The sequence below is a fragment of the Eschrichtius robustus genome, chromosome 4 (assembly GCF_028021215.1).
Source record: "Eschrichtius robustus isolate mEscRob2 chromosome 4, mEscRob2.pri, whole genome shotgun sequence".
Classification (NCBI taxonomy): domain Eukaryota; kingdom Metazoa; phylum Chordata; class Mammalia; order Artiodactyla; family Eschrichtiidae; genus Eschrichtius; species Eschrichtius robustus.
Genome location: NC_090827.1, coordinates 57,428,958 through 57,453,107, shown reverse-complemented (window position 1 = coordinate 57,453,107; position 24,150 = coordinate 57,428,958). Strand labels below are relative to the sequence as shown.

Sequence of the window (24,150 nt, the reverse complement as noted above, 5' to 3'; positions counted from 1 at the left end):
GAAATCATCAAGCGTTGATTTAAAAAAAACAGTCTCTAAGAACGCGATTGCTACCCAATATCTTAACAAAAAGGAGGGAATCTTTTTTTGTTGTTTTCATTTTTCACCAGGCTTCGAATGCATGCCAGGCAGCATACTAAATTGTCAGTGATAAGTTTAAAATTTATGCCATTTACAGATTAGTATATGGGACAGTATTTCTATAATGGATAACTTGGTATAGCTGTGGGATGACAAATAGATACTCAAAGATAAAAAAGAAGCCAGAAAAATCATCAGAAAACAGAATCTGTGTTTATATGCTTGACAGAGTTTTAATTTCCATGATGCCATTTTAATGCTTGTCTTAGCTCAGATGAAATGCTACAACATTTTAGGTGTGAATTCAAGAATATCCAGGAAAAAAATACTGCTGATTCAGAGGGTTATGATATTGAGGTTAAAGTATTCATTTAGCATATATATTTTGGGAAAAAAATTTTTGTTTTGAAGTTTTCATTGTAGGTTATTTTTATCCTGAGAACTAGGATGCTGATTTTATTGACCAGTAGGAAATTCAGTGAGAGATGCTTCATGTTACCTTTTAATGAGGAAAATTAAAGACGGTGATACTCAGCCTTCAAAATAAGGTCATTCGTTCCCTCCTGTTTCTTCAACAGTTCTCATTGTATCAAATGGATAAAGAGGGAAATGCCTTTGGTGGGAATAAAAATTAGGACACCTCACTGTGCTCACACTCTGTAAAGCAAGAGTATTTTAGATTTATGTTTTTTAAGTACACTGGCATTGCTATCTAAAATTGTTATCTGGGAACTCCCGCAATAAAAGACACGTTACTAAAGGTTTGATTGACAAGATAAAACTGGCTAAAACGCAGTTTGCCTAACTATCATTTGGGCAGAAGAAAGGTGTAATTTAATGCAGATGTTACACCATTAATAATATATTTTTTAGTGCTTTTAAGGAAGGCTTACTCTCAATTTGCTGCATAAAAGCTGAAAATATCTTCCTTATAGAAAAAAAGCATTGTAAATTTTTTTAAAGCCACATTGAACTGGTTATTTCTATTCAGAATCTTAATAGTTTTGTTAGTCATATGGTAAATAATCTAGTAATGTTTTTGAACTAATATATTGAACTTTCTAGAGTCTTCAAACTTTTTTCATTGGAAGACTGTTATAGTATTGAAAATAATGTGTTGTAAGTTAATATTGTTGAACTCAGAAAGGTATTTCTGTATATTGTGATCTTCATAGTAGTTATAAAACTAGTGTATTGTTAATTGGGTTTGCTAAGTTGCTGTGTGGAGAAAATCCAACAAAGGAAAGCTGATTTGCTAATTTTTAGATAGGCCAAATTTCGGTTATTGCTAATGTAATTGTATAGTTACTACTGGATAATTTTATATAATCAATTTAGAATTAGAATCACCCCTTACACTCATAAGGCTTATAGGTGACACTTCCTGTGACAGCATAATGATTTCTTGAGCAGAAAATCACATTTTATTACTCTGTCTCAGGTTTGAGCTGTTGGCAGTTTAGCTAAAAATTTCCTGTGCTACTTTTCCAGATGCAATTTGTGTTTTAGGGTGTTTTGTCTTCATTGTCAGCAAGTAGATTTATTGGTGCTATGGTGTCTATGAATCCATGCAAGTGAAGCAGACAGAGCCCTTCCTTTTTGAGTTTTATATAGATTACCCAGGTACAAATATGACTAGTGTCATGTAGAATTAAAATTGTAGGATTATATATAGAAGTAGAGAACTAATTTTTATATTATGTGCTCAGCGAATAATATATTCTGAAATAATGACGTGCTCATGAAATCAGTGAAAATCAGGGAATAATCAGTATTGATGGTTGTCTGCTAAGTTTAACTGTTCTGGTTAACTCGTACTTGGAATCCCAGGATTTTAAAACAGATATTATAGTGAATTTTTAAAAAATTCTGCTCGGAGGAGCCTTGTGCTTACATCGTTGGTTGTTATATGCTAGTTATGTACTAAGTGTATATTTTCCTTGTGACAGAAATAAAGGTGTAATTTTTCTCCCGAAGGGAACCAGCCACTTCTAATTTTAGTTATATCATTCATGATCTAGAGTTCCATGATAACATTAATTCAGCCAGCTAGCCACAGATGTGATAGAAAAATATGGTAATGATACAGTTAAATGCCTTTTTAAAAATTAAGTGCATTAATTTGTTTAAGTTGTAATTTGTGAAAAGATTGATCCAGTATAGAAACATTAGGCTTTTATTTTTTTTAATAACGTATTTAGTTTTTGGTTTGTGGCTACTTTTTTTTTTGTCTTGTGGTTAAGTTGATACTTGAGCTCTGATGATATTCATGCTTTGTTTTACAGGCCCTGGGATGTTTGCTGTATAAACTTTGTTTCTTCACTCTTCCTTTTGGTGAGAGTCAGGTTGCTATCTGTGATGGCAGCTTCACCATCCCAGACAATTCCCGTTACTCCCATAACATACATTGTTTAATAAGTAAGTACTTGGAAAATTTATTAAAAAAATTATAAGATACAGTACTTAGGGCCTGCTGTTTCCATTCCTTTACCTAAACCTAGTCTTTTAATTTCACGTATTATAATTTTATGGAACTATAGTCAAGAAATACATTTAAAAAGATGTTTATAAGACTTCTATAGGAATGAACGCAGATTAATTAATGATTAGTACATGGGTATTTTTAAGCTCTAGATAAGGTTTTATAGAACATAGAGATTATGTAATTAAGGAAACTGGAATTTCTGGAAAAACTTACAGTGTAACATTTAGTTATTCAGTCTTTGAACTTTTGAAATCCAAATATCCAGATCTGTTGCGTCTTTAGATCACAGTATTGCCAATCTTAGATAGTAGTTTATTTGGCCACTCTTTTTAGTATTCCTTATTGATTATAAAATTAGAAAGCAACCTAAGTGTATGTCAGAAGGAGAAATCCTGTGGGCCTTTGATTCCAAAAGAACACCTCAGTTTTCATTACAGCCTCTTTTAAGAATTTTTTCTTCCTTTTTGACAGGTACTGTAATTTAATATTTTATGTATGCACATGGTACAATTTCTGAAAAAGATGATTTGGGGGAGGGAGAGGATCATCAGATATTAAATATGTTAGGAAGTTGCAGTATTTAAACAGCACTGCTCTGCACTGTTTCAGTTAAAGTGTTTCTAGCGTTTCTACTCTGTTTTTTCCATTTTAAACATCCTCTGTCATAGCCTCCAGCCACTGAGATCAGTGCAGTAGAAAAGAGGGTCAATGTAAATATATTTGAGGTTTTGTATAATAAAGATAGCAGTTCAACTCAGTGGGGAAAAACAGATGGAAATACAAAACTATATTATGCACTTGTGGATGAAAAATCAGACTGGATCTCTACTTGAAACATTATGCTAAAATTTCAGATAAATCAAAGACTTAAATGTAAAAAATAAAACATAAATGTACTTGAAGAAAATAGGTCTGAATTTATTTATAACACTGGAATAGGTAATGTGTAAACTAGGCTTTTAATCTCAGGACATAGAAAAGATGAATCCATGGACATATAAATTTAAGCCATTAAAAGTTCCCCCAAACCATGAACCCAAGCATAAAGTCAAATGATAAACTGGAAAAAAAAATTTATTACACACTTGACAATTGGCTAACTTTTGTAATTTATGTTACACATTTGACAATTGGCTAACTCACGTAACTCAAAAAGAAAAGGGCAAACACTCCAGAAGAAAAATAATCAAAAGAAAATGGAGCCTAAAAGGATATCTAGCTTTACTTTGCAAACTTATTTAAAGCATGATCTTTTTGTTTCTTTAATGTGGATTTGCTCATACATGTTGGAAATTAGAGAATTATGTCAGTTGAACACAAAAATTACATTGCTTCACGTGGAATGCTTTTCCTAGGCGAGGGGAGGCAGGGCAGGGGTGGGGGAGCTGGTGTTATAACTTGTAGGGGAAGAAAGTAGCCTTGAGCTTGGCTGCTGCACTGCCAGCTTGTAGACTTTCCACTCTAACTGGAGAACATTAATATGAATGCTTGTACCTGAGGTTTTCTTCCCAGAGAGGTCTACCTCTCAGCTTTTGTGTGACTCTCTACCAACGGATGGCCTCCTGACTAGCACCCGCGCTGGCTCGGAACTGCACTTTTATCTTACTGGTTGAGACCCTCCTAGTCTTATTTTGACGTGTTTTTATGTCCTCGTGGCAGCTTTCAGCCCAATTAAGCTACCTGCCTGGTCAGCCCAAGTTACCTTCCCAGATACCAATTAATGTTTTTGTCAGTGTTCTGGTGACAGAGCTGTATAGTTTTTTTTTTCAGTGGTTTGTCCCAGCTCTCTTTTCCTGATTAGCCCTGTTATTTTTAGCCTGCCATTTTGCAGAATGTGAATTTTTTTTGGAGAGCAAACATACTTTAGAGTATATTTGAATAAACTTCATACCCATAAGCTGCTCTGTCTTATCCAGTTGCTTTCTTCCTTCATTGTCCAAAAATTAGGGCATCAAAAGCATGGAAAAAACTCATTAATTGGAATGCTCAAAAAATAGATGGAGGAATTTACTTTGGCTGTTGAGTGTTCTGGCTAATTGAAGTTTAACCTTTTATTGAAGCCCTTGTTGTAAATCATTGTATCTGTGGCACTGTTTTGTTGTTAAGTATAATGCTTTCATCACAACTGGGCTGAGGATTTTATTGAGGATCTTGAAGTGTCTTAGCAACTCAGTGTCCTCATTGGACAAAACTGTATGAAAGACTGGACAGTATATACCCTGATTCATGATTTAATTTGCTTATAGTGATGAGATCTTATTTTTTTTTGTTTTTTGATAGTTACAACAAGAAATTTCTGGTTTATTTTTCAGCTATAAATGAGAGATTTTCAACATTTGATTCAGAATGCAACACAGTGTAGATTCTAAGAGATCCAATCATTTCCAATCTTCCCTCTTGCCACAGCCAGTTTATATCTCAGGTTTATAAGTCCTGCTTAAACTTCAGACACAGGCTCCAGTACACTAACTCTGCAACTTAGGATTAGGTTCTCATTTGAGTAGACTGATAAATCACATACCAGCTACAGCTCCTACAGCCTGTAGGGATGGGATGGGATTCTCTTTCACATGTGAGGCTTCTTTCCATTTAAGATCTTATTTTCTTGTGTTAGGTTTGTTTGTTTTCCTTCTCTATGTATGTGTTTGGGTATATGTGTTTGTGTATAGTCGGAAGGTAGAAAAGCTAAACACTGCAGACAATTTTAGGATCTAATTGGACTCTAGTTCATTGATGCTTTACTGGGCATCATATGCTTGCTTTATTTTTCAATAAATGTACAGATTTTAGGTTTTATCAATGTTAGTATAAATTCGACCATGTATTAATTTCTTTGAACTGATTTCTCAGAGCTAGGCAGAAATAAAAAAACAAGGTTGAATAAAATAAAAACACTCAAGTAAATGTTGGTATTTTATCTCCTGTCAAAGGGCTTTTGTGGACTTTACTTTTTAAATATTGTCTTGAGTAGTAAAAGCTTAATAACAAAGTAGAGATTTTTTAAAACCCGAACATACTTATCTATAATGCAGTGGTCTTCAGAAAACATTTAATTCTTTGCAATTTTATTTTTTACATTTTTCACATGTGACCTTGCCTGTTTCTCACCATCCTATTTAGGTTTCTCTGTCTGCTTTTATAATAAACTAATTGGTGATTTACATTGCTTTCAAGTAAATTCTACCTTCAGAAACCAGAAACTACCTAGCTGTGCTCATAGTTTTTGAAAGTGAAGCTTTTTATTGCCAACTGTCTATTCATACAATGTAGTTGTCCCACATTTATTTATAAGATAAAGCATTTAAAAAATATATCTTCTTAGTATGAATAGATTTACTAATGCTGTTTACATCTATTTTATATGATTCAAGATTTTTGAAAATGAAATAGCCATGCTTAATCTCTGTTAAAACTGTATGGTTTGTGGTTATATAAGTATTTGAATATACTTTTGATTATCACCAGTTTGGTCAAGGGTAGTTATTATTATTTATATAATAATATTTAATAAATTAATGATAATAATTGTTAATTATATTAACTACTGTCCACAAAGCTCAGTTTATTAACTTTCTGCAGACTTTACTTCTTAAAAGTAGCAATTATTTAGAATTTTTCTTCTTAGCTTCTGTTAACTTTTCCAATAGACAAGTAATGGAGATGGATTGGGGGGGGCAATGAGGAGAGAAGCACTTTCCATTTTTGGATCTAAGAGTTGAAAAGAACTTAGAAGAGAATATTTAGAGGAGAATGAGAAGCATAACTAACGGGATTTCTGAATAGTTTTGAAGAGTGAACAGAAGGCTGGTTGCTTCACCTTTCTTTTAGCTTCTGTTATGGTGGTTAAGGAAGTACATGTAGAGATTAAGAGCAATTTGGCCTTCGGAGCCAAATGGCCTAGGCTTGCATCTGCTCTGTCACTTATTTGGTACAGAATACGGGGCAGCTCCATCTATTTCAGTTTGATTTCTAAAATGAGCATATTAAATTACCTACCTCTTAAGGTTATTGTGAAAATTAAATGAATTATGAGAAGTGCTTCTTAGTACGTGTGAGTACTCAGAAAGAGATGGCCTTTAATGCTACTGTCATTATTACTACTATAGCTCCCACTACCACTACTACTGATGTTATAATTCTTCCTGAGCTAACCTAATTTTTGATTTTCTGGGTGGGGGTCAGGGCATCTGCTGTCAGATACTAAGTAGGATGTACTTTCCCTGCAGAGATTTTTTTGGATGCTTTGAAGCCAAACTTGGTTTTTCAGGTTAAGGTTGGATATCAAAGGTTTACCATAATTTATCATATATTCCAGAATATACTGTTAAATGTAACTACTAAGATTAATTTTCTTACCTCTTAACTTTGTGCAGTGAAATAGTGATATATAATATATAATGAACCAGTCTGTTCTCTGTATCTGTCTTTTTTGTTTTTTGTTTTTTTAAGTGAGATCATGTGGTATTTGTTGTCTGTCTGACCAGTTTCTCTTAGCATAATGCCCTCACATTCATTCATGTTGTTGAAGATGGCAAGATTTCCTTCTCTTTTTTTAATGACTGAGTAATATTCCATGGTGTGTGTGTGTGTGTATGCCTCTCATTTTCTTTATCCATTCATCCATTGATGGATACTTAGGTTGCTTCCATATCTTGGCTTTTGTAAATAATGCTGCAGTGAACACAGGGGAGCAGATATGTTTTTGAGTTAGCGTTTTTGTTTCCTTCAGATACATACTCAGAAGGAGAATTGATGGATTATGTGGTATTCTATTTTCAACTTTTTGAAAGACCTCTGTACTGTTTACCACAGTAGCTGTAACAATTTACATTCCCACCAGCATTGCACAAGGGTTCCCTTTTTTCCACATTCTACCAACACTTGTTATTTCTTGTTGTTTTCATAATAAATACATTTATTTTAATACCTGTTTTCTGTGGGAGACCAGGAACTTGCTTATTTAGATAACACTTAAAATTTATTATGGATGTTAAAAAATACATACAAATATAGGCAGAACAGTGCAGTGGTTTATCATGTACCTGCTACCCAGCTTCAGTGATTTTCAACTCATGGCCAATCTTTCTTCATTTATGCTCTTCACCCACCGTCTTCCTATATATTTTTTTGTTGAAGAAAATCTCAGATATTTTAATGTACCTTTGAAAAGAAATCAGAGATTAAGATAGGGTTTCCTTGAAGGTTTTCAGTCATTGGCTCTGGGTTACCATTTGGGGAGATGTAAAGAGAGGGCTGTGATCAATAACTTCTAGGAACAGCTACCAGGGCTATCCCAAAAATACTATCCTGGCATATTATAGTGCCGTTTAGTCTTTACATTATGGTTGAACACATTTATTATTAGCTCTGAAATTTGGTTTCATTTCAACCGTCCATAGAATAAGGTCTGTAGAACATCTTTGCCTAACATGTAAGTTTCTATAATACTTTCCATAGGTCAACAGACAAAAATAACAAGTTAATTCTTGAAGTATTTATGATTGCAAAATTAGAGTGGGTATTTCTCTTTTCAGGTAAATTACTGTAAGTGTAGTAACTGGAAGTCTGTGTGCGAGAAAAAGTGTCTTTGTGGAAGGAAACAATGTTGACAAATTTTAAGCAGGAAACTTCTTTTGAGATCTCTGTCCAAAGTATTTTCCTATTAAATTTGTTGAGCTGTTAGATTAGAGATGCTGGTTTAACTTTTACTTAGGAGCTGGTATGGATCCCTCATTTTATGTAACTTGAATGGAAACTACTTCATTGGATTTTCGGTGTGCGTCCTCGACGTACGGGTAGGTTAACTTGGCCACTGCTGTGCTGCAGCAGCCGCTGCTTCTTCAGCTGCTCTTTTTGCTGGAATATGCAGGGATGGTGTACTTTCCTTTGCAAAATTAGAATAAGCATAATTAATTCGGCTGCCTTGGGCAAGTTTTTTTTTTTTTTTTTTAATTTATTTATATTATTTATTTATTTTTGGCTGCGTTGGGTCTTTGTTGCTGCGCGCGGGCTTTCTCTAGTTGTGGTGAGCGGGGGCTACTCTCTCGTTGAGTTTGAGAAGCACAGGCTTCTCACTGCAGTGGCTTCTCTTGTTGCGGAGCACGGGCTCTAGGCATGTGGGCTTCAGTAGTTGTGGCTTGCGGGCTCTAGAGCGCAGGCTCAGTAGTTGTGGTGCACGGGCTTAGTTGCTCTGCGGCATGTGGGATCTTCCCGGACCAGGGACTGAACCTGTGTTCCCTGCATTGGCAGGCGGATTCTTAACCACTGTGCCACCAGGGAAGCCCTGGCAAGTGGTTTTTATCAGGTAGTCTGATACATCAGTTGGAAATACTGTGGTGGTTTAGTCATATGCTACCTTCAGTGCTGAGACTGTTTTGCGTTCTTAGGTTGAATTAGTGATATTTGTGTCAATAGAAAGAGTCACACAAGTAAGAGGAGCAGAGAAGTACCCTTCCATTTCTATATGGCATACTTTTTAAAAGTCGATTTTATATTTACAGTAGAAGCAAGCTTAATGGGAATGGTCTTGTGCTGACTCACATGATCATATTAAGTTGGGTAAACAAGGGTGTATTCTAGCTTCTCTGTCTGTTTTTAAAAACTTAAGTACTTGATTCACTTTTGGATGAATTAGACACATGTATTCCTTAATCCACCCCTTCTTTCTCCTCAGGAGCATATTTCTATAGATGATATGGTTTTATTGTCATGAAGTAGGAGTTAATAAAACACTAGACTTGAGGTTTAATTATTGTGAGAGAAAATGGCTTTGGATCAACTACTTAAAAATTGAAATTGTCATTTTTTGGTAGGTATGCTCCAGTGTTTAGCTGGATTAGGACTGATACCTCTACACTCCAGATTACATCATTCAGTAATGTAGGAGTACATTTTGCAATCCATTCTTTTGGAGAGTTTGGAAAATTACATTATTAAGTGCTTTAACAATGCCTTATTGAGATTTTTTCTTTTTCTTTTTAAATGGCTGATAAGCTTCAATATAAAAATATTCAGAGATAAAAATGTAACCATGTTCTACTGTGGGTTTCAGCCTCTTCATACTTTGAATTTAGAACCAAATTAGAGATGGGGCACAGGATCTCATTAGATAAAATGACAAAGCAGATTGCAGAACGGACTCCGAAGCCAAATGGGCCTATTAATGCATACACAACCCCCAAATATACTCTCACAGAGTCATAGACAATGTTGGAAAACCATGGACTTCCTCCACAGAAGTAGGCCACTTGCAAAACCTGGTTCTGTAGAGAACATACATGTCCTGAGAATAAACTGTTGAAAGAAAGAGCAGCAGAGATGGACACGTGTGGGTGCTTATTTCTTTTTTTCTAGTCTAAATTAGACAAATCACTGTCTTTCCCTTGGAGAGGAATGTATTATACTAATAGAGAGAGGTCACTAGCACAGTGGTTTTCAAACTGCTTGACAGTGATCCATGGTAAAAAATACATTTTATATATACATACACATAAAACAAGTTTCTTGAAACATTGCTTATACTTACAGTAATGCGCTCTAATATTTTCTATTCTACTTTACTAAAATAAATGCTAGTCATGACCTTTTAGGCTGATTTTATGTCACATAAATGGTATCAGTACGGTTCGACAAACTAAAGTGCCTCCAGGAGATGTATTCCCACGTGGAAACATGAGCCAGGGGAGTTAGAGGTCCTTTTGTTTGCTTATAAGATGTTATCAGTTCTACCCACATTGGTAGAAGTCTGTTTAAATTTATCCCCATGTCATGTACTGTTGTTACTTTTAAAACATGTCGTATCTGTTGGTATCAAGATAAAATATAACTTTGGAGGATGAAATAAACCTTGTAGATTTTTCAGATCTTTTCTGGGTTTGAATGAAGTTGAATATACATTAATACATATTAGAATTAAATGTTCTGAGTTAATTTCTAACAATGGTGATACAATAGTAAAATATCAATTTTATAAGTTATATCTGTTAGCCTTTTTAAGTATATAAAATCAAGTGATATGCAGAATATAAGAAAACTGAGTTCAGAATCTCCCAAATAAATTTTTGTTTGTGCTTAGTGTCACTTGCCAAACAACCATGTTTTTAGCAAATAAATTTATCATGCTGTTGGAGATGTATTACACATTGTTCAAATATTACTTAAGTTTGAAAGGTAGATTTAATTCATTTTGATTTATAATTTTAATTTATCTGTTTATATACCTTGATATCTCTGTACCGAATTTTGTTAGTAAATTTTAGAATATTATCTAATTAATGCTGTAAATTTTACATTGCAAATAGGTTTAAAAATGATTTGAGTAAGATAAGAACTTAGAGTTAATCAATGAAGCAGCATTAGAATATGAAGGATACTTTAACAAAATATGGATTTTTTAGATATATAATTGAGTATAAATGTCAGCCTTCTTGTGAAATTGTATATTAACAAGTAGTTCAAGAAATTGACAAGTGGTAGTGGTCATTTTGGTTAGAAAAAAGGTCAGGCCTTTCAAGCAATGCTGTAGGGTTGGTGTGAAATCTGTTCATAATAGAACCATAAAATTATGCTTATACTTCTGAACATGATGTGGATAGCATGTTGAAATACAGAACTATGATGAATATTGCTATCATCAGCATGGGAAAAAAGCATGTTTTAGGAAAATTATAGTGCCAACCTTGTACTACTTTGTTAAACAGATTATAATGCATACAATTTAGTCTTCTCTTTATGATTTAGGAGCACTTAAAAATGAGTAGAGGTATTTTAGATAATTGTGAAAATAAAGACCCCTACTACAGCCCTGGAACTTTTTTGGATAATTCCCCAGTGTTTACTAAACTCACTTTTTCTTTTGCATTAGGGTCCCAGAAAAATATTCATATTTGTCGTTCATACTTTCAGTACAGAACTGTTCTAGGACTGATTTGTCTTTAGTTTGGGATAATGTATAAAATAGCAATTCTAATGTTTTCTATATACGTTAACAATGTTTGCTGGAATCATCACTGCTCTTAGAATGGAAATGTATATATAATATATGTATACATATATTTATTTTATCCTTTTAATGTACCCCTAATTGCGTCCGTGTTCAATGAAACGTCTTAACATTTTGATCTTTTCTTGCAGGGTTCATGCTTGAACCGGATCCAGAATGTAGACCTGATATATTTCAAGTGTCATATTTTGCATTTAAATTTGCCAAAAAGGACTGTCCAGTCTCCAACATCAATGTAAGTAGTTTTGCAAGTAGGATATGAATTTAAAATCCATTTTATCTGTGCAGATATATATACTTTCGGAGTTACTTGTTTCAAGACAAGTGGTCTCATAGTATGTTTGTGATTAGTATTTTTGACACAAAGCTGCAGTTGCCAAACTACGTACTGTGGTGCTCTGGGGAGCTACAGTGGACTTGAGGGCACTGCAGGATATTTTGCATATTTGAGGGAAACGCAGTGACCTCTGTCTGATACAGCACAAACTGCTGTTATTAAGTTGTTTGGGCCTAACTGTTGAAGAAACAGGACTGTTAGATTTTTGGGGAGCAGGTTGGGGCCGGGGTGTCATGAAAAATTACTGAGACACACTGAGCACTCTAAAGTTTGGTTACCTTTGGCATAAAGAGCATCGGCGGCATTGTAAATGCAGAGAACTGGGTTCAGTTCTGTCTTTATCAGTGACTGATTTTGTATATTTTGGGGAGTTACTTAATAATTTGTTACTTTTTCTGTAGAACAGGGTTAGTAATTATGAGGATTAGAAATAATAAATGTAAACCCAGTGTCTAGGGCAGGGAAGCTGAGTTGGTAACAGCTATTACCATGCAAAGGCTTTGAATTGTATCTGGTGTCTGCCTACTGTACTTAACTACATCAGATTAACAGTATATGGCGAGTCTGCTAATTTTAATAAAAGTCTAGAATCATCAGTGATTTTTAAGCTGTTCTCAACATTGTCAAGATCATTCTGGCCTGACTTGTTCTTATAGGTTTCCTTTGTGTATAACTTAATCCATCCCACTGAGAGAAAAGAAGGAATTTGGTACCTATTCCTTTTTGTTTCTTGAAGTTCTTACTATGTCAATATAATATATTCTCGGTTGAAGCTGAAAGTCATTACTAACATTCTAGTAATGAAAGTAGCTTTATTTGACATTTGCCTGGAGTTTTAGCTTTTCACTCAGCAAACGTTTATTGAGTACTTACTATAAGCCAGACATTATAGAGGATAAACAAATGAGTGAAGCCTCTGCTCTTGTTTTCTAGACTTGACAAGCAGTGTCATGAAAATTACCTGCAGTATGTAAAACAACACTGTATTCATGTGCTTGGTGTTTTGCTTCTTCTTCCAAAGAGTATGAAATAGTCATTGATTTACAAGTGTAATATAATCCTTTATACCCAAGATTTACCCATTTGTAAAGTGGATATAATGATGTTGTTCTGTTTTTTTTCCAAGGGTTTCTGTGGAACACAAATATGAAAGTGACATTTGTATAACATGCACTGATACTTGCAAATATATGTGAACAATTTATAGATATCTGAGGTGAAGAGATTGTCTCAGAGACAATACTTTTAAAATTTAAGAATGTATCTGTAGTATTTAAGTAAAGCTTTCTGCAATTGAAATGAAAACTAAAATGAAAAGTTTTATTTTTTCTTCCAAGAATTCTCCTATTCCTTCAGCTCTTCCTGAACCGATGACTGCTAGTGAAGCAGCTTCTAGGAAAAGCCAAATAAAAGCCAGGTAGGCAAAACTATGCTGAAATTTGAAAAGGCATTTAAAAAAAAAGAGGACAGTCCTTGTTTTTAATCCTAGCAAGTGTGTCATTCATTAAATATCATCTTCACCCACAAAAAATGTCGTATTCCTTATTGCAAGTACAGAATAAGCTTTTTTATATAACAGGGTTTGACAGCAGTTGCGCTTGAACTGCTCTCTCTCAGCAATCACGAGGTGATTGTGTAACTGGTGATGTTACACTGGGCCCTTTTACAGGGGGGAGTTGTCATTTCATCACATGGCAACTAATTTAGGAGATTTTATGTTTTACTTAATAGCTAGTATGACTTTTTTTTAATATACTGAAAGAAAAAATAGCTATGTGTAATTTATAATGAGTGGTTATAATGGTAATACTTTTAAGACTGATAAAGAAATATAATGTTTTAAATAATTTTTATAGTTCTTTACTACATTAATGTTTGATACAAATTACATAGGTTAAGACCTAAATCTGACTAATGATTGAATTAATGACTGATTTTTCTTTTTCTCATGCTTTTTTTTTTTTGGAGTTTAAAAGTTAATAAGCAGGACTGTATTTTAGATTATCAGGCAGGCATAATATTACATTTGGGGAGATTTCTTGGTCACAGTTTTTTGTATTATATTTTACTTATGCAAAGTATTTTATTTGACATAAAATACATAAAAAATATTTGTCACGCACTTGTTACATGCAAGATACAGATACTGAGTCCACAAAGAAAAAGCAGCAGTGTTTATTTCCAAGGAGTTCTGATCCAAATGAAGATAGACGGGTGAACAGTCACACCTTGATAGGTATCAGGCAGCTCTGAAGGTGGAGGAAGGGAAAGAAGACAGGAGCACAGAAGAATCCGGTGGGAGTTGCTGGGCTCTTTCTTGAAGGATGAATAGTCTAGTCACTTGGAATGATGGGCAGTGAAACCATAGCAGGCAAACATTGCCGGTGAGGACAGCCTTTGTGAAACTACAAGGCTGGGGCATAATAAGGGCACATATACGGGAGTGGTGGGAAATGAAGCTGAGGAGGGGTAGGTAAATATCAGTCATGAGCAACTTTGTTTATATGTCATGCTGAGAAATTTGGATTTTGGCCTTTAGGCCGGTGAATTTTCAACTTTGCAGTCAGTTTTGCTATTTGGAACTTGGTTGTCAGGTGTGTTATAAATAATCTGTTATTTGTAAATTATTGAAATATCACTTGAGAATTACTTAGTTTTTTAAAAAAAATATGGCATCACTCTAAAAACATTATCTTCATTCACTTAAATTTAAAATACTCTTTTGAGTAAGAGACGAAGGAGTAATGTGACATCTAACTTGCAGGAATCCAGCCTGACTGACTGTCTTACCCATGACATAGCTGTAGTTAGCAACTGCTGTTATAGTTGAGTGGTCATTATGAATTATTGTAGGACTTGTCAGTTGAATTTTATTGTTACTTGTATTTTAAAATAATTATTTTGTTAATGATTAAATCTTGAAGAAAGTAGATACAAATTTTTTAAAAAGCATGAGTCAACTGAACAGTAATGCTCTGAATATCTTTTCACCATGACGCAAGTTACAGCTATACAATTATAAGGAAATGAAATAGTTAATGAAATAGTTAACTAAAATTCACAGTGCTATTCATAGTATGTTAAATCTATACATTATGTGTATTAAAAAAATAGGGTTCATTGGTGCTTATTGGTCAATAATATAAGTTTACTTTTTATTGATAGTATCAGTAAAGAAGTTGAAACATTCTAAATGTTAAAAAGTTGAAAATCTTTTTTTTTTTTTTTTCCATGTAAAAGGCATATTTCCAGAGAGGGGAGGAGGGGGAATCTTTAAATAGCCAATATCATTATTAACATGTTTTAAAGCTTTTATGAATATTATCTGCCTGCCCTGCCTTCAATCCGTGGCACTTTTTGTTTCACTTCTTAAAAGCCCCCATCCACCTCCCCAAAACTTGCATCTGCTCTTGGGACTGTTACAACATGTGAAGCTTATGTGATTTATATCTTAAAGATGGAAGGGTTGAGAATCACTGTCCTGGCAGAAGGAAACACTGAAGGATTTTAAGAGAAGAGAGTGTTTGTATTTTAGGAAGATTGTTCAGGCTAGTCAGTGGAAAAGAGAAGAAAGGAAGCAAAAAACCAGCTCTGTGTCTGCTACCATAGTGCAAAGGAAGCTGCGTAGCAGTGTTGATATCAGTAATTACTCGCTCTTTCATTTTAGTTAAGTTTGTATTTTCACTTTGCCGAATCTGTCCAGGCATTCTCCTCCCATTTCTTCATAGACTGCTTACTTTCTTTTACTGTCTGATGAAATCATATTTATGTTTAACCTCCAGTTCTCACCTGAGCCTTCTCTAGCCAAGTTAGGTTAAAGGTAAAATTACTCCTCCATGAAACTCTTGACAGTACTAGCTTAGCGCTGGTTACTTTTTCTGTCTTACATTTTATTATATTTTCATGAACATGTGCCATATCTTTCTAGGTAGACTGTAAATTCTTTGAAGACAGGGTACTGAGCCCTATTAGCTGGATATCAGTAACTGTATAATAGATATTGGTACATTAGTGAAATAAGTTAGGAAACACTAGACTAAACAAAGTCTGCAGAACTTTTAATATGCTTTTTAGAGGTTTGCCCTGCTCATGTGTGTTGTGAATCCTTTACGGGGCTATTTAGAACAGGAACAAGGCAGGGTGAGGTCTGGCCTATATACTACCCACTTAATGAAGAATGGGTAGACAAATAGAAAGATTGTATACAATATTTCCCCCAGATTACTTGAGTTTAGGGAGTACAGCATTGGTTTTAGTGCCATATCCATAATTTGAACTCAATAAATAATTAGATTAAATGAGATATAATTGGTTACATGTATACATGATCTTTTTATAACCTTTTAGTTCTATTTTCATATGACTTGTACCATCCCCATCCCGTCTAAAACATAAATGTTATTTTTAGAAAACAGCACACATACAATGCATTTCTATGATTTTCCAAAATCTTTTGATTCAATTTCACATCCTTTCTTTCGGAGAAAGATAGTTATTGAGAGGGCTCCCTCTTGTGGTATCTCCAGATAGAGGAAAGACCTGTAGAGTTCTGTGCAGTTACGATAGACAGGACTTTCTCTAAATGCCGCAGATGTGTACTTGATAAATCATATGTATGCAAAACTTTTAAGCGTCAGATCATTTTGAAAATGTGCTAAGGGAACTTGATAAAGAGATTTTATTGCAATCCTTTTGAAAAGTGAACATAGACCCTGTTAAAAAATATTCGAGTTTTTGTTCTGAATTTATAGAAAGCAGAGTTGATAAATATGTAAGTTAAAGATTTTTCCTGGCCATTTTTGAAAGAGAAAAGCAAATGTCTGTGTCTCCTTGAATTATATTTAGTGTCTCTTGCTTTCAAAACTGCTTTCCACTTGACCACTCACATTTGTGGCCTAAACTAAGTCCTAGTGGGAAAACTTTTATGTAATTTCCATTCAGTGTTTTAAGTAAAGCAAAGTTAAAGATTCAAGACGCTGAATGTGAGCTGATAGCTCCACCAGTTAACAGTTTTGGCTTCTTTTGTTTTACATGCCTTAGGGCCTATTCTTTTTTTTTTTTTTTTTTAAGGCCAGGAGTCCAAGCTAAAGGAGACTGTTGTTTGTTGTTTCTTATTTTTATTTCTTTGACTGGTTTAGAGAGTTGGCTCTCAGTTTTGTCTAAAACCTTATTGGGAAGACTTCTGTTTGCTTCCTTTATTTTATCTCCTTAAGAGCAATTCTATACTCTTTTTCTGCCAGCTCCGGTGGCAGACTATAAGTGGTAGCAATCTGGCTTGAGGAAATGGGTTAGGTTTATTTTATTTACTTTCTTATCTTCATTAAACATTTAGTACTTGAAAATGAGACTTAGGAAGAAGCCAAGAGGACTAACATGATTATCAATAATAATAAATATGCATCTGTTGAAATAGATCCTTTATAGAACAAATAGTAAGTTAGAAGTGATCCCAGTATTTGGAATGACATGTGTTCTTCTGTTGTAGAATAACAGATACCATTGGACCAACAGAAACCTCAATTGCACCAAGACAGAGACCAAAGGCGAATTCTACTACTGCCACTCCTAGTGTGCTGACCATTCAAAGTTCAGCAATACCTGTTAAAGTCCCAGCTCCTGGTGAATTCAGTAACCACAGACCAAAAGGTGATACAGCTCTGCCAACCTCGTCCCCTTTTTAGTTAATTTACATAAACCTTTTATGGCTTGGTTTCCTAGAAATGTAAATTATTGGCAAACTTACTATTGTGAAGCAGATGTGTCACATAGTGCTTTAAGAAACATAAAGCTACTAATGTCTAATAAACCCACCTAATTGTTTTCCTGATGTTGTCAGCAAAGGTAAGGTACTGGCAGTATAAAAATATGGTATGAAAAGCTCACAATCTGCTTATCTCTAGAGTCATCAACTAGTAGGGTTCGAGGTTGATACTAAAGTTCAAGAGTATAGAAAATTCTATATATAGTATTGGAAAGGAGGAACTTGAAACTCTAGCCTTACAAAGCTTTAATGTTAAAGTGTTTTCAACTAGTATGTTTTAAATTAGGATACTCTAATTGTTAAAAGCCTACATGTTGAGTCTTAAGAACCTGGATTTGAGTCCTGTTTCTCCTATTTTTTAGTAATGTGTGTTATGAAAATACTAGTACCTATCTTACGGGACTGTTGTGAAGATTAAATGACTGTGTACTATAATGCCTGCCACATAATATGTCCTTAAGAAATGTTCACTATTAACTACTGTTACTACTATTAGGTAAAGTATATGCTCAGGGAAGACGTTTATGTTATCTGATGTAACATATGCCTGTGGTGATCAGGCCTACCTGATGGAGGAATAGGGAAAGGGGAAAGGGAACAAAAGGGGAATTTGAAGTCTTTTATGTCCAATTCCCATTTTACCATTTCTTAGCCTCACTGTTCTCTTCTGTAAAATGGGAAAACAACCATTCTGTCTATTATAAAGAGTAAATAACAAGGTGTATGGTATCTAGGAAAATTCTGTTTCATAGTAAGCATTCAGTGTTAGTTTTCCTTTTTCTACCTTTTGGGTTGGAGATGTTATTCTTTTTTTTTTCTTTTTTTAAAATAAAGCTGTATTTATTTATTTATTTAATGTTATTCTTCTTTTCTTTTTTTTGGCCGTGACATGCGGCATGAGGGATCTTAGTTCCCTGACCAGGGATTGAACCTGTGCCCCCTGCAGTGGAAGTGTGGAGTCTTAACCACTGGACCTCCAGGGAAGTCCCGCTATTAGTCTTCCCTATCACATATTTTGGCCCTTCAGCCAAAGACCACTAGGAACACACTTATATTTAAATAAATTTGGTTTATTACTCAGGTACCCTGGAAATCTGTGGGAGTATCTCAGTAAGAAGGTGTCTGAAAAGAGGTATTAAGGGATTTGGGCTTGTTTTAGGTAATTTTGGGGAGGTGGGGCTATAATATCATTATCATCATCTAGAAGGAGGGAAGCAAAAGCCTCATTTGAAAATGAGGCAGCATTTAGTCATTTTGGGCAGGATTGAGAGAGGTTTGGTCATTTTTCTGGTTTGGACAGTGTTCCTGATTTTGTCAGTGTTGAGACATGATAATGGAGTAGTCTTGTCCTGGTCCATCATGGTCATAGGATGGCTTTGTCTGATGCCAGTGTTCTGTAAAATTGTTTATGTTTATCATGAGAACACCTAGACCTAAGTGTGTCAGGCCTACCCCCCATGTCAGGGGCACCATTTCTCTTTCTTACATACTTCTAGCTTAAGGTGAAAAAAAATACTATTTTTCCCCCCATATGTACATCTCTTAACAGTGCTTTTCTCACTAAATCTTATATAAAAAGTATGGAATCTAAAAAAAAAAAAAAAAGTCGTGAAGAACCTAGGGGCAAGACGGGAATAAAGACGCAGACCTACTACAGAATGGACTTGAGGACACGGGGAGGGGGAAGGGTAAGCTGGGACAAAGTGAGAGAGTGGCAAGGACATATATACACTACCAAACGTAAAATAGATAGCTAGTGGGAAGCAGCCGCATAGCAGCATAGCACAGGGAGATCAGCTCGGTGCTTTGTGACCACCTAGAGGGGTGGGATACGGAGAGTGGGAGGGAGGGAGACACAAGAGGGAGGAGATATGGGGATATAAGTATATGTATAGCTGATTCACTTTGTTATAAAGCAGAAAGTAACATACCGTTGTAAAGCAATTATACTCCAATAAAGATGTTAAAAAAAAAACACATGAATAAATTTTAAAAATATATTCATACAATACACTAGCATTCAGAACAATGTAGAAGTCCCCATTCTTTTTCTTTCCAGAGTAAACTAGCAGCAGTTTGGTATACATCCTCCTAGTCCTTTTTTATGTTCTTGCATGCATATACACAGATATAAATAATTCACGTTGGGTTAAACACAAATGGATTCATACTATACATAGTTCTCTACAACTTGATTTTTTTTTTAAACTTAATATACTTTGGAGAGCTTTGCATATCAGTGCATATAGATCTACCATGTAGTTTTTAATAGGTATGTGATATTCCATCATATGAATGTACCATAGTTTATAAAACCTTTTTGGTTATTTCCAATATTTGCTATTATAAATAGTGTTGTGGTAAACATCTTTATAATGGACACTTGATTTCCATGTCAGCATTCTTCTTAGGAAGCTATTAAAGTATACTCATTTACAATTATTCAGATACTGCCAAATTACCATCCAAAGAAGACTTCAGAAATTTACGCTACAGCACCAACAAGGTGTGAGTGTCCTTTCATCCCTGTCCTTGCCAACACTTGATAGTATTGGTTTTTTTATTTTATTTTATTTATTTATTTATTTATTTATTTATTTATTTATTTATGGCTGTGTTGGGTCTTCGTTTCTGTGCGAGGGCTTTCTCTAGTTGCGGCAAGGGGGGCCGCTCTTCATCGTGGTGCGCGGGCCTCTTACTATCGCGGCCTCTCTTGTTGCGGAGCACAGGCTCCAGACGCGCAGGCTCAGTGATTGTGGCTCACGGGCCCAGTTGCTCCGCGGCATGTGGGATCTTCCCAGACCAGGGCTCGAACCCGTGTCCCCTGCATTGGCAGGCAGATTCTCAACCACTGCGCCACCAGGGAAGCCCAATAGTATTGGTTTTTTAAAAATGTTTCCCTATTGACAGGTGAAACATTTTTGATTTTATTTTAATATTCCTGATTAACGGTCCTGTTTCATGTTTACTGACCATTTGTTTTCTTCTGTGAATTGTCTTTTGCAATTTTCCATGAGATTGTTTGTCTTTTATTTACTTTTTATTGCTCTGAAGAATTTTATCTTCATGTATTCTGAATATTCTTTGCCAAATATATTGTAAATATTTTCTTCCAGTGTATCATTTGTCTTTAACTCATGAATTTACTGAACTTCTGTGAGCCTTCATTTCATCATTTGCAAAATGGGGAATAATAGTATGAGGATTTAATGATGTACTCGAAAGCATGGTTTTCATGTAGGATTTTAGTGATGGTTTTTGGGAGTTCTCTGGTGCTCTGTGGGCTTGGCTTGAGAACCAAGGAGCTCTATTCAGCTTGAGAACACTAAAGAGAAGTCACAGTTTGTGAGGTGAGAGGGGAGTTCCATGAGTTATTGCATGATGCTCATTGGCTTGTGCTTGGGCTTCACCTGCAGCTGAAAGTGTTCTCCAGTTAGACATCAGGGCCTTGAAAGATGAATGTATAGCTGAGGAGCTGAACTTTTTAATACTCTTCCAACTGGAAATAAATACACTTAAAAGGCTAATCGTGGTTATGTCTGTGTGGCGGAATTATGGTTTTAATTTTCTTCCTGTATTTTTATAAACATTTTCAAGAATAATTAAAATGAACATGCCATTTTTTTGTAATTGGAAGAATTAGAAATAGTTATAAAACGATTTTCGTAGAGGTGTTGAATTTAAGGCCTGTGGAGTTTTTTTTTTTTTTTTTAAACATTTTTATTGGAGTATAATTGCTTTACAATGGTGTGTTAGTTTCTGCTTTATAACAAAGTGAATCAGTTATACATATACGTATATCCCCATATCTCCTCCCTCTTGCGTCTCCCTCCCTCCCACCTTCCCTATTCCACCCCTCTAGGTGGTCACAGACCACTGAGCTGATCTCCCTGTGCTATGCGGCTGCTTCCCACTAGCTCTCTATTTCACATTTGGTAGTGTATATATGTCCATATATACACTACCACTCTCTCACTTTGTCCCAGCTTACCCTTCCCCCTCCCCGTGTCCTCAAGTCCATTCTCTAGTAGGTCTGCGTCTTTATTCCCATCTTGCCCCTAGGTTCTTCATGACCATTTTTTTTTTTTTTTAGATTCCATATATATGTGTTAGCATACGGTATTTGTTTTTCTCTTTCTGACTTACTTCACTCTGTATGACAGACTCTAGGTCCATCTACCTCACTACAAATAACTCAATTTCGTTTCTTTTTATGGCTGAGTAATAGTCCATTGTATATATGTGCCACATCTTCTTTATCCATTCATCTGTCGATGGACACTTAGGTTGCTTCCATATCCTGGCTATTGTAAATAGAGCTGCAATGAACATTGTGGTACATGACTCTTCTTGAATTATAGTTTTCTCAGGGTATATGCCCAGTAGTGGGATTGCTGGGTCGTATGGTAGTTCTGTTTTTAGATTTTTAAGGAACCCCTCCATACTGTTCTCCATAGTGGCTCTATCAATTTACATTCCCACCAGCAGTGTATGAAGGTTCCCTTTTCTCCACACCCTCTCCAGCATTTACTGTCTGTAGATTTTTTTTTTAACATCTTTATTGGAGTATAATTGCTTTACAATGGTGTGTTAGTTTCTGCTTTATAACAAAGTAAATCAGTTATATATATACATATGTTCCCATATCTCTTCCCTCTTGCGTCTCCCTCCCTCCCACCCTCCTTCTCCCACCCCTCTAGGTGGTCACAAACCACCGAGCTGATCTCCCTGTGCTATGATGATGGCCATTCTGACCCGTGTGAGATGATATCGCATTGTAGTTTTGATTTGCATTTCTCTAATGATTAATGATGTTGAGCATTCTTTCATGTGTTTGTTGGCAATCTGTACATCTTTGGAGAAATGTCTATTTAGGTCTTCTGCCCGTTTTTGGGTTGGGTTGTTCGTTTTTTTGATACTGAGCTGCATGATCTGCTTGTAAATTTTGGAGATTAATCCTTTGTCAGTTGCTTCATTTGCAAATATTTTCTCCCATTCTGAGGGTTGTCTTTTCTTCTTGTTTATGGTTTCCTTTGCTGTGCAAAAGCTTTTAAGTTTCATTAGGTCCCATTTGTTTATTTTTGTTTTTATTTCCATTTCTCTAGAAGGTGGGTCAAAAAGGATCTTGCTGTGATTTATGTCATAGAGTGTTCTGCCTATGTTTTCCTCTAAGAGTTTGATAGTGTCTGGCCTTACATTTAGATCTTTAATCCATTTTGAGTTTATTTTTGTGTATGGTGTTAGGGAGTGTTCTAATTTCATTCTTTTACATGTAGCTGTCCAGTTTTCCCAGCACCACTTATTGAAGAGGCTGTCTTTTCTCCATTGTATATTCTTAAGGCCTGTGGAGGTTTGAAGACATTAACATTGATGAAAAAGAATCCTTCTCTCTCTCTTCTTGCACTCTCCCTCCTTTTCTCCCTTTAGGGTTAAAGAGTCATATTTGAAGTTATGGTAACTTGTTGGAAGAGAATATAGAAATTATAGTATATTGCATTTCCTCTTTTTGAAGTTGTCTGTCTCATCCTTTTTTGGTTATTTCAAAAGTTTATTCATAGGATTTTCCTATGGTAAAATTTATAAAGCTTATAAAAAAATGCCCATTTAGGAGACAGTGTTAGTAGATTCACTAGAGCAGCATTTACTGAACATCTGTTATGGAAAAAGTTCTTTGGGGCACTAAAAGAAGTCATAAATAAGTCTTCACCCCATGCTTCAGTTAGGAAATAACCATGTAAACAATTAATATGTGCAAGGCAAAGAGCAATGTTATAAACTGAGTGGAAGCACTAAAGGAAGGAAGAAGGAAGAGAGATTTGAGATAAACTTTAAAGGTAAGAAGAGTTGCAGTGGGTGGAAAGTGGCATTCTAGACAGAGGATCATGTCAGCAAAGATGCAGACTCATGATGGTGCATGATACAGTTGAGAAATGTGGAACATTTCAAATTGTCATGGTTGGTGTGTTCACGGAGAGATGAAGCGTGGCAGATGAAGTGTCTCTAGGATGTTGACTTGTTCACGAGTTGTAACTGACAAAACTAACTTTCATGGGTACTTTTATTACAGTAAATAGTCCCTTTAGACTCTACGCATACGGAAGTTTCTGTAAGATAAGGATATGAATGCCTTGGTTAATGATGATTGGAGTGCGTGTTTTGAAGTGCAGCCGTTTTATTGAAGTCGTGAGTATGTTAATGTAAGTTTTTGGAAACCTCTTTTAGGAGCGCTGAGACCTGGAAATGGCCCTGAGCTCTTACTGGGTCAGGGGCCCGCTCAGCAGCCTCCACAGCAGCATCGAGTACTTCAGCAGCTACAGCAGGGGGACTGGAGGTTGCAGCAGCTGCATCTGCAGCATCGCCATCCTCAGCAGCAGCAGCTACTTCAGGATGCTTATGTGCAGCAGGTGATGCTTGCGTTACTTGAGATACAGAAGTGCTGTCGGGGAATTCACGCCGCTCTTGAATCGCAGTGAATCCCCTTTTGT

The 24,150-nt window shown here is 35.4% G+C and overlaps 1 protein-coding gene across 2 annotated transcripts in view; it reads left to right on the top strand.

Moving 5' to 3' along the window:
• BMP2K (BMP2 inducible kinase) overlaps positions 1-24,150 on the top strand; it is a 125,323-nt gene that overhangs the window by 69,782 nt on the left and 31,391 nt on the right. For both annotated transcript variants that reach the window (XM_068542779.1, XM_068542780.1), the window contains exons 7-11: positions 2,367-2,499; positions 11,699-11,802; positions 13,242-13,321; positions 17,390-17,550; positions 23,888-24,069. In XM_068542779.1, the coding sequence (XP_068398880.1) occupies positions 2,367-2,499; positions 11,699-11,802; positions 13,242-13,321; positions 17,390-17,550; positions 23,888-24,069 (660 nt within the window). The remainder of the gene's footprint in view (positions 1-2,366; positions 2,500-11,698; positions 11,803-13,241; positions 13,322-17,389; positions 17,551-23,887; positions 24,070-24,150) is intronic.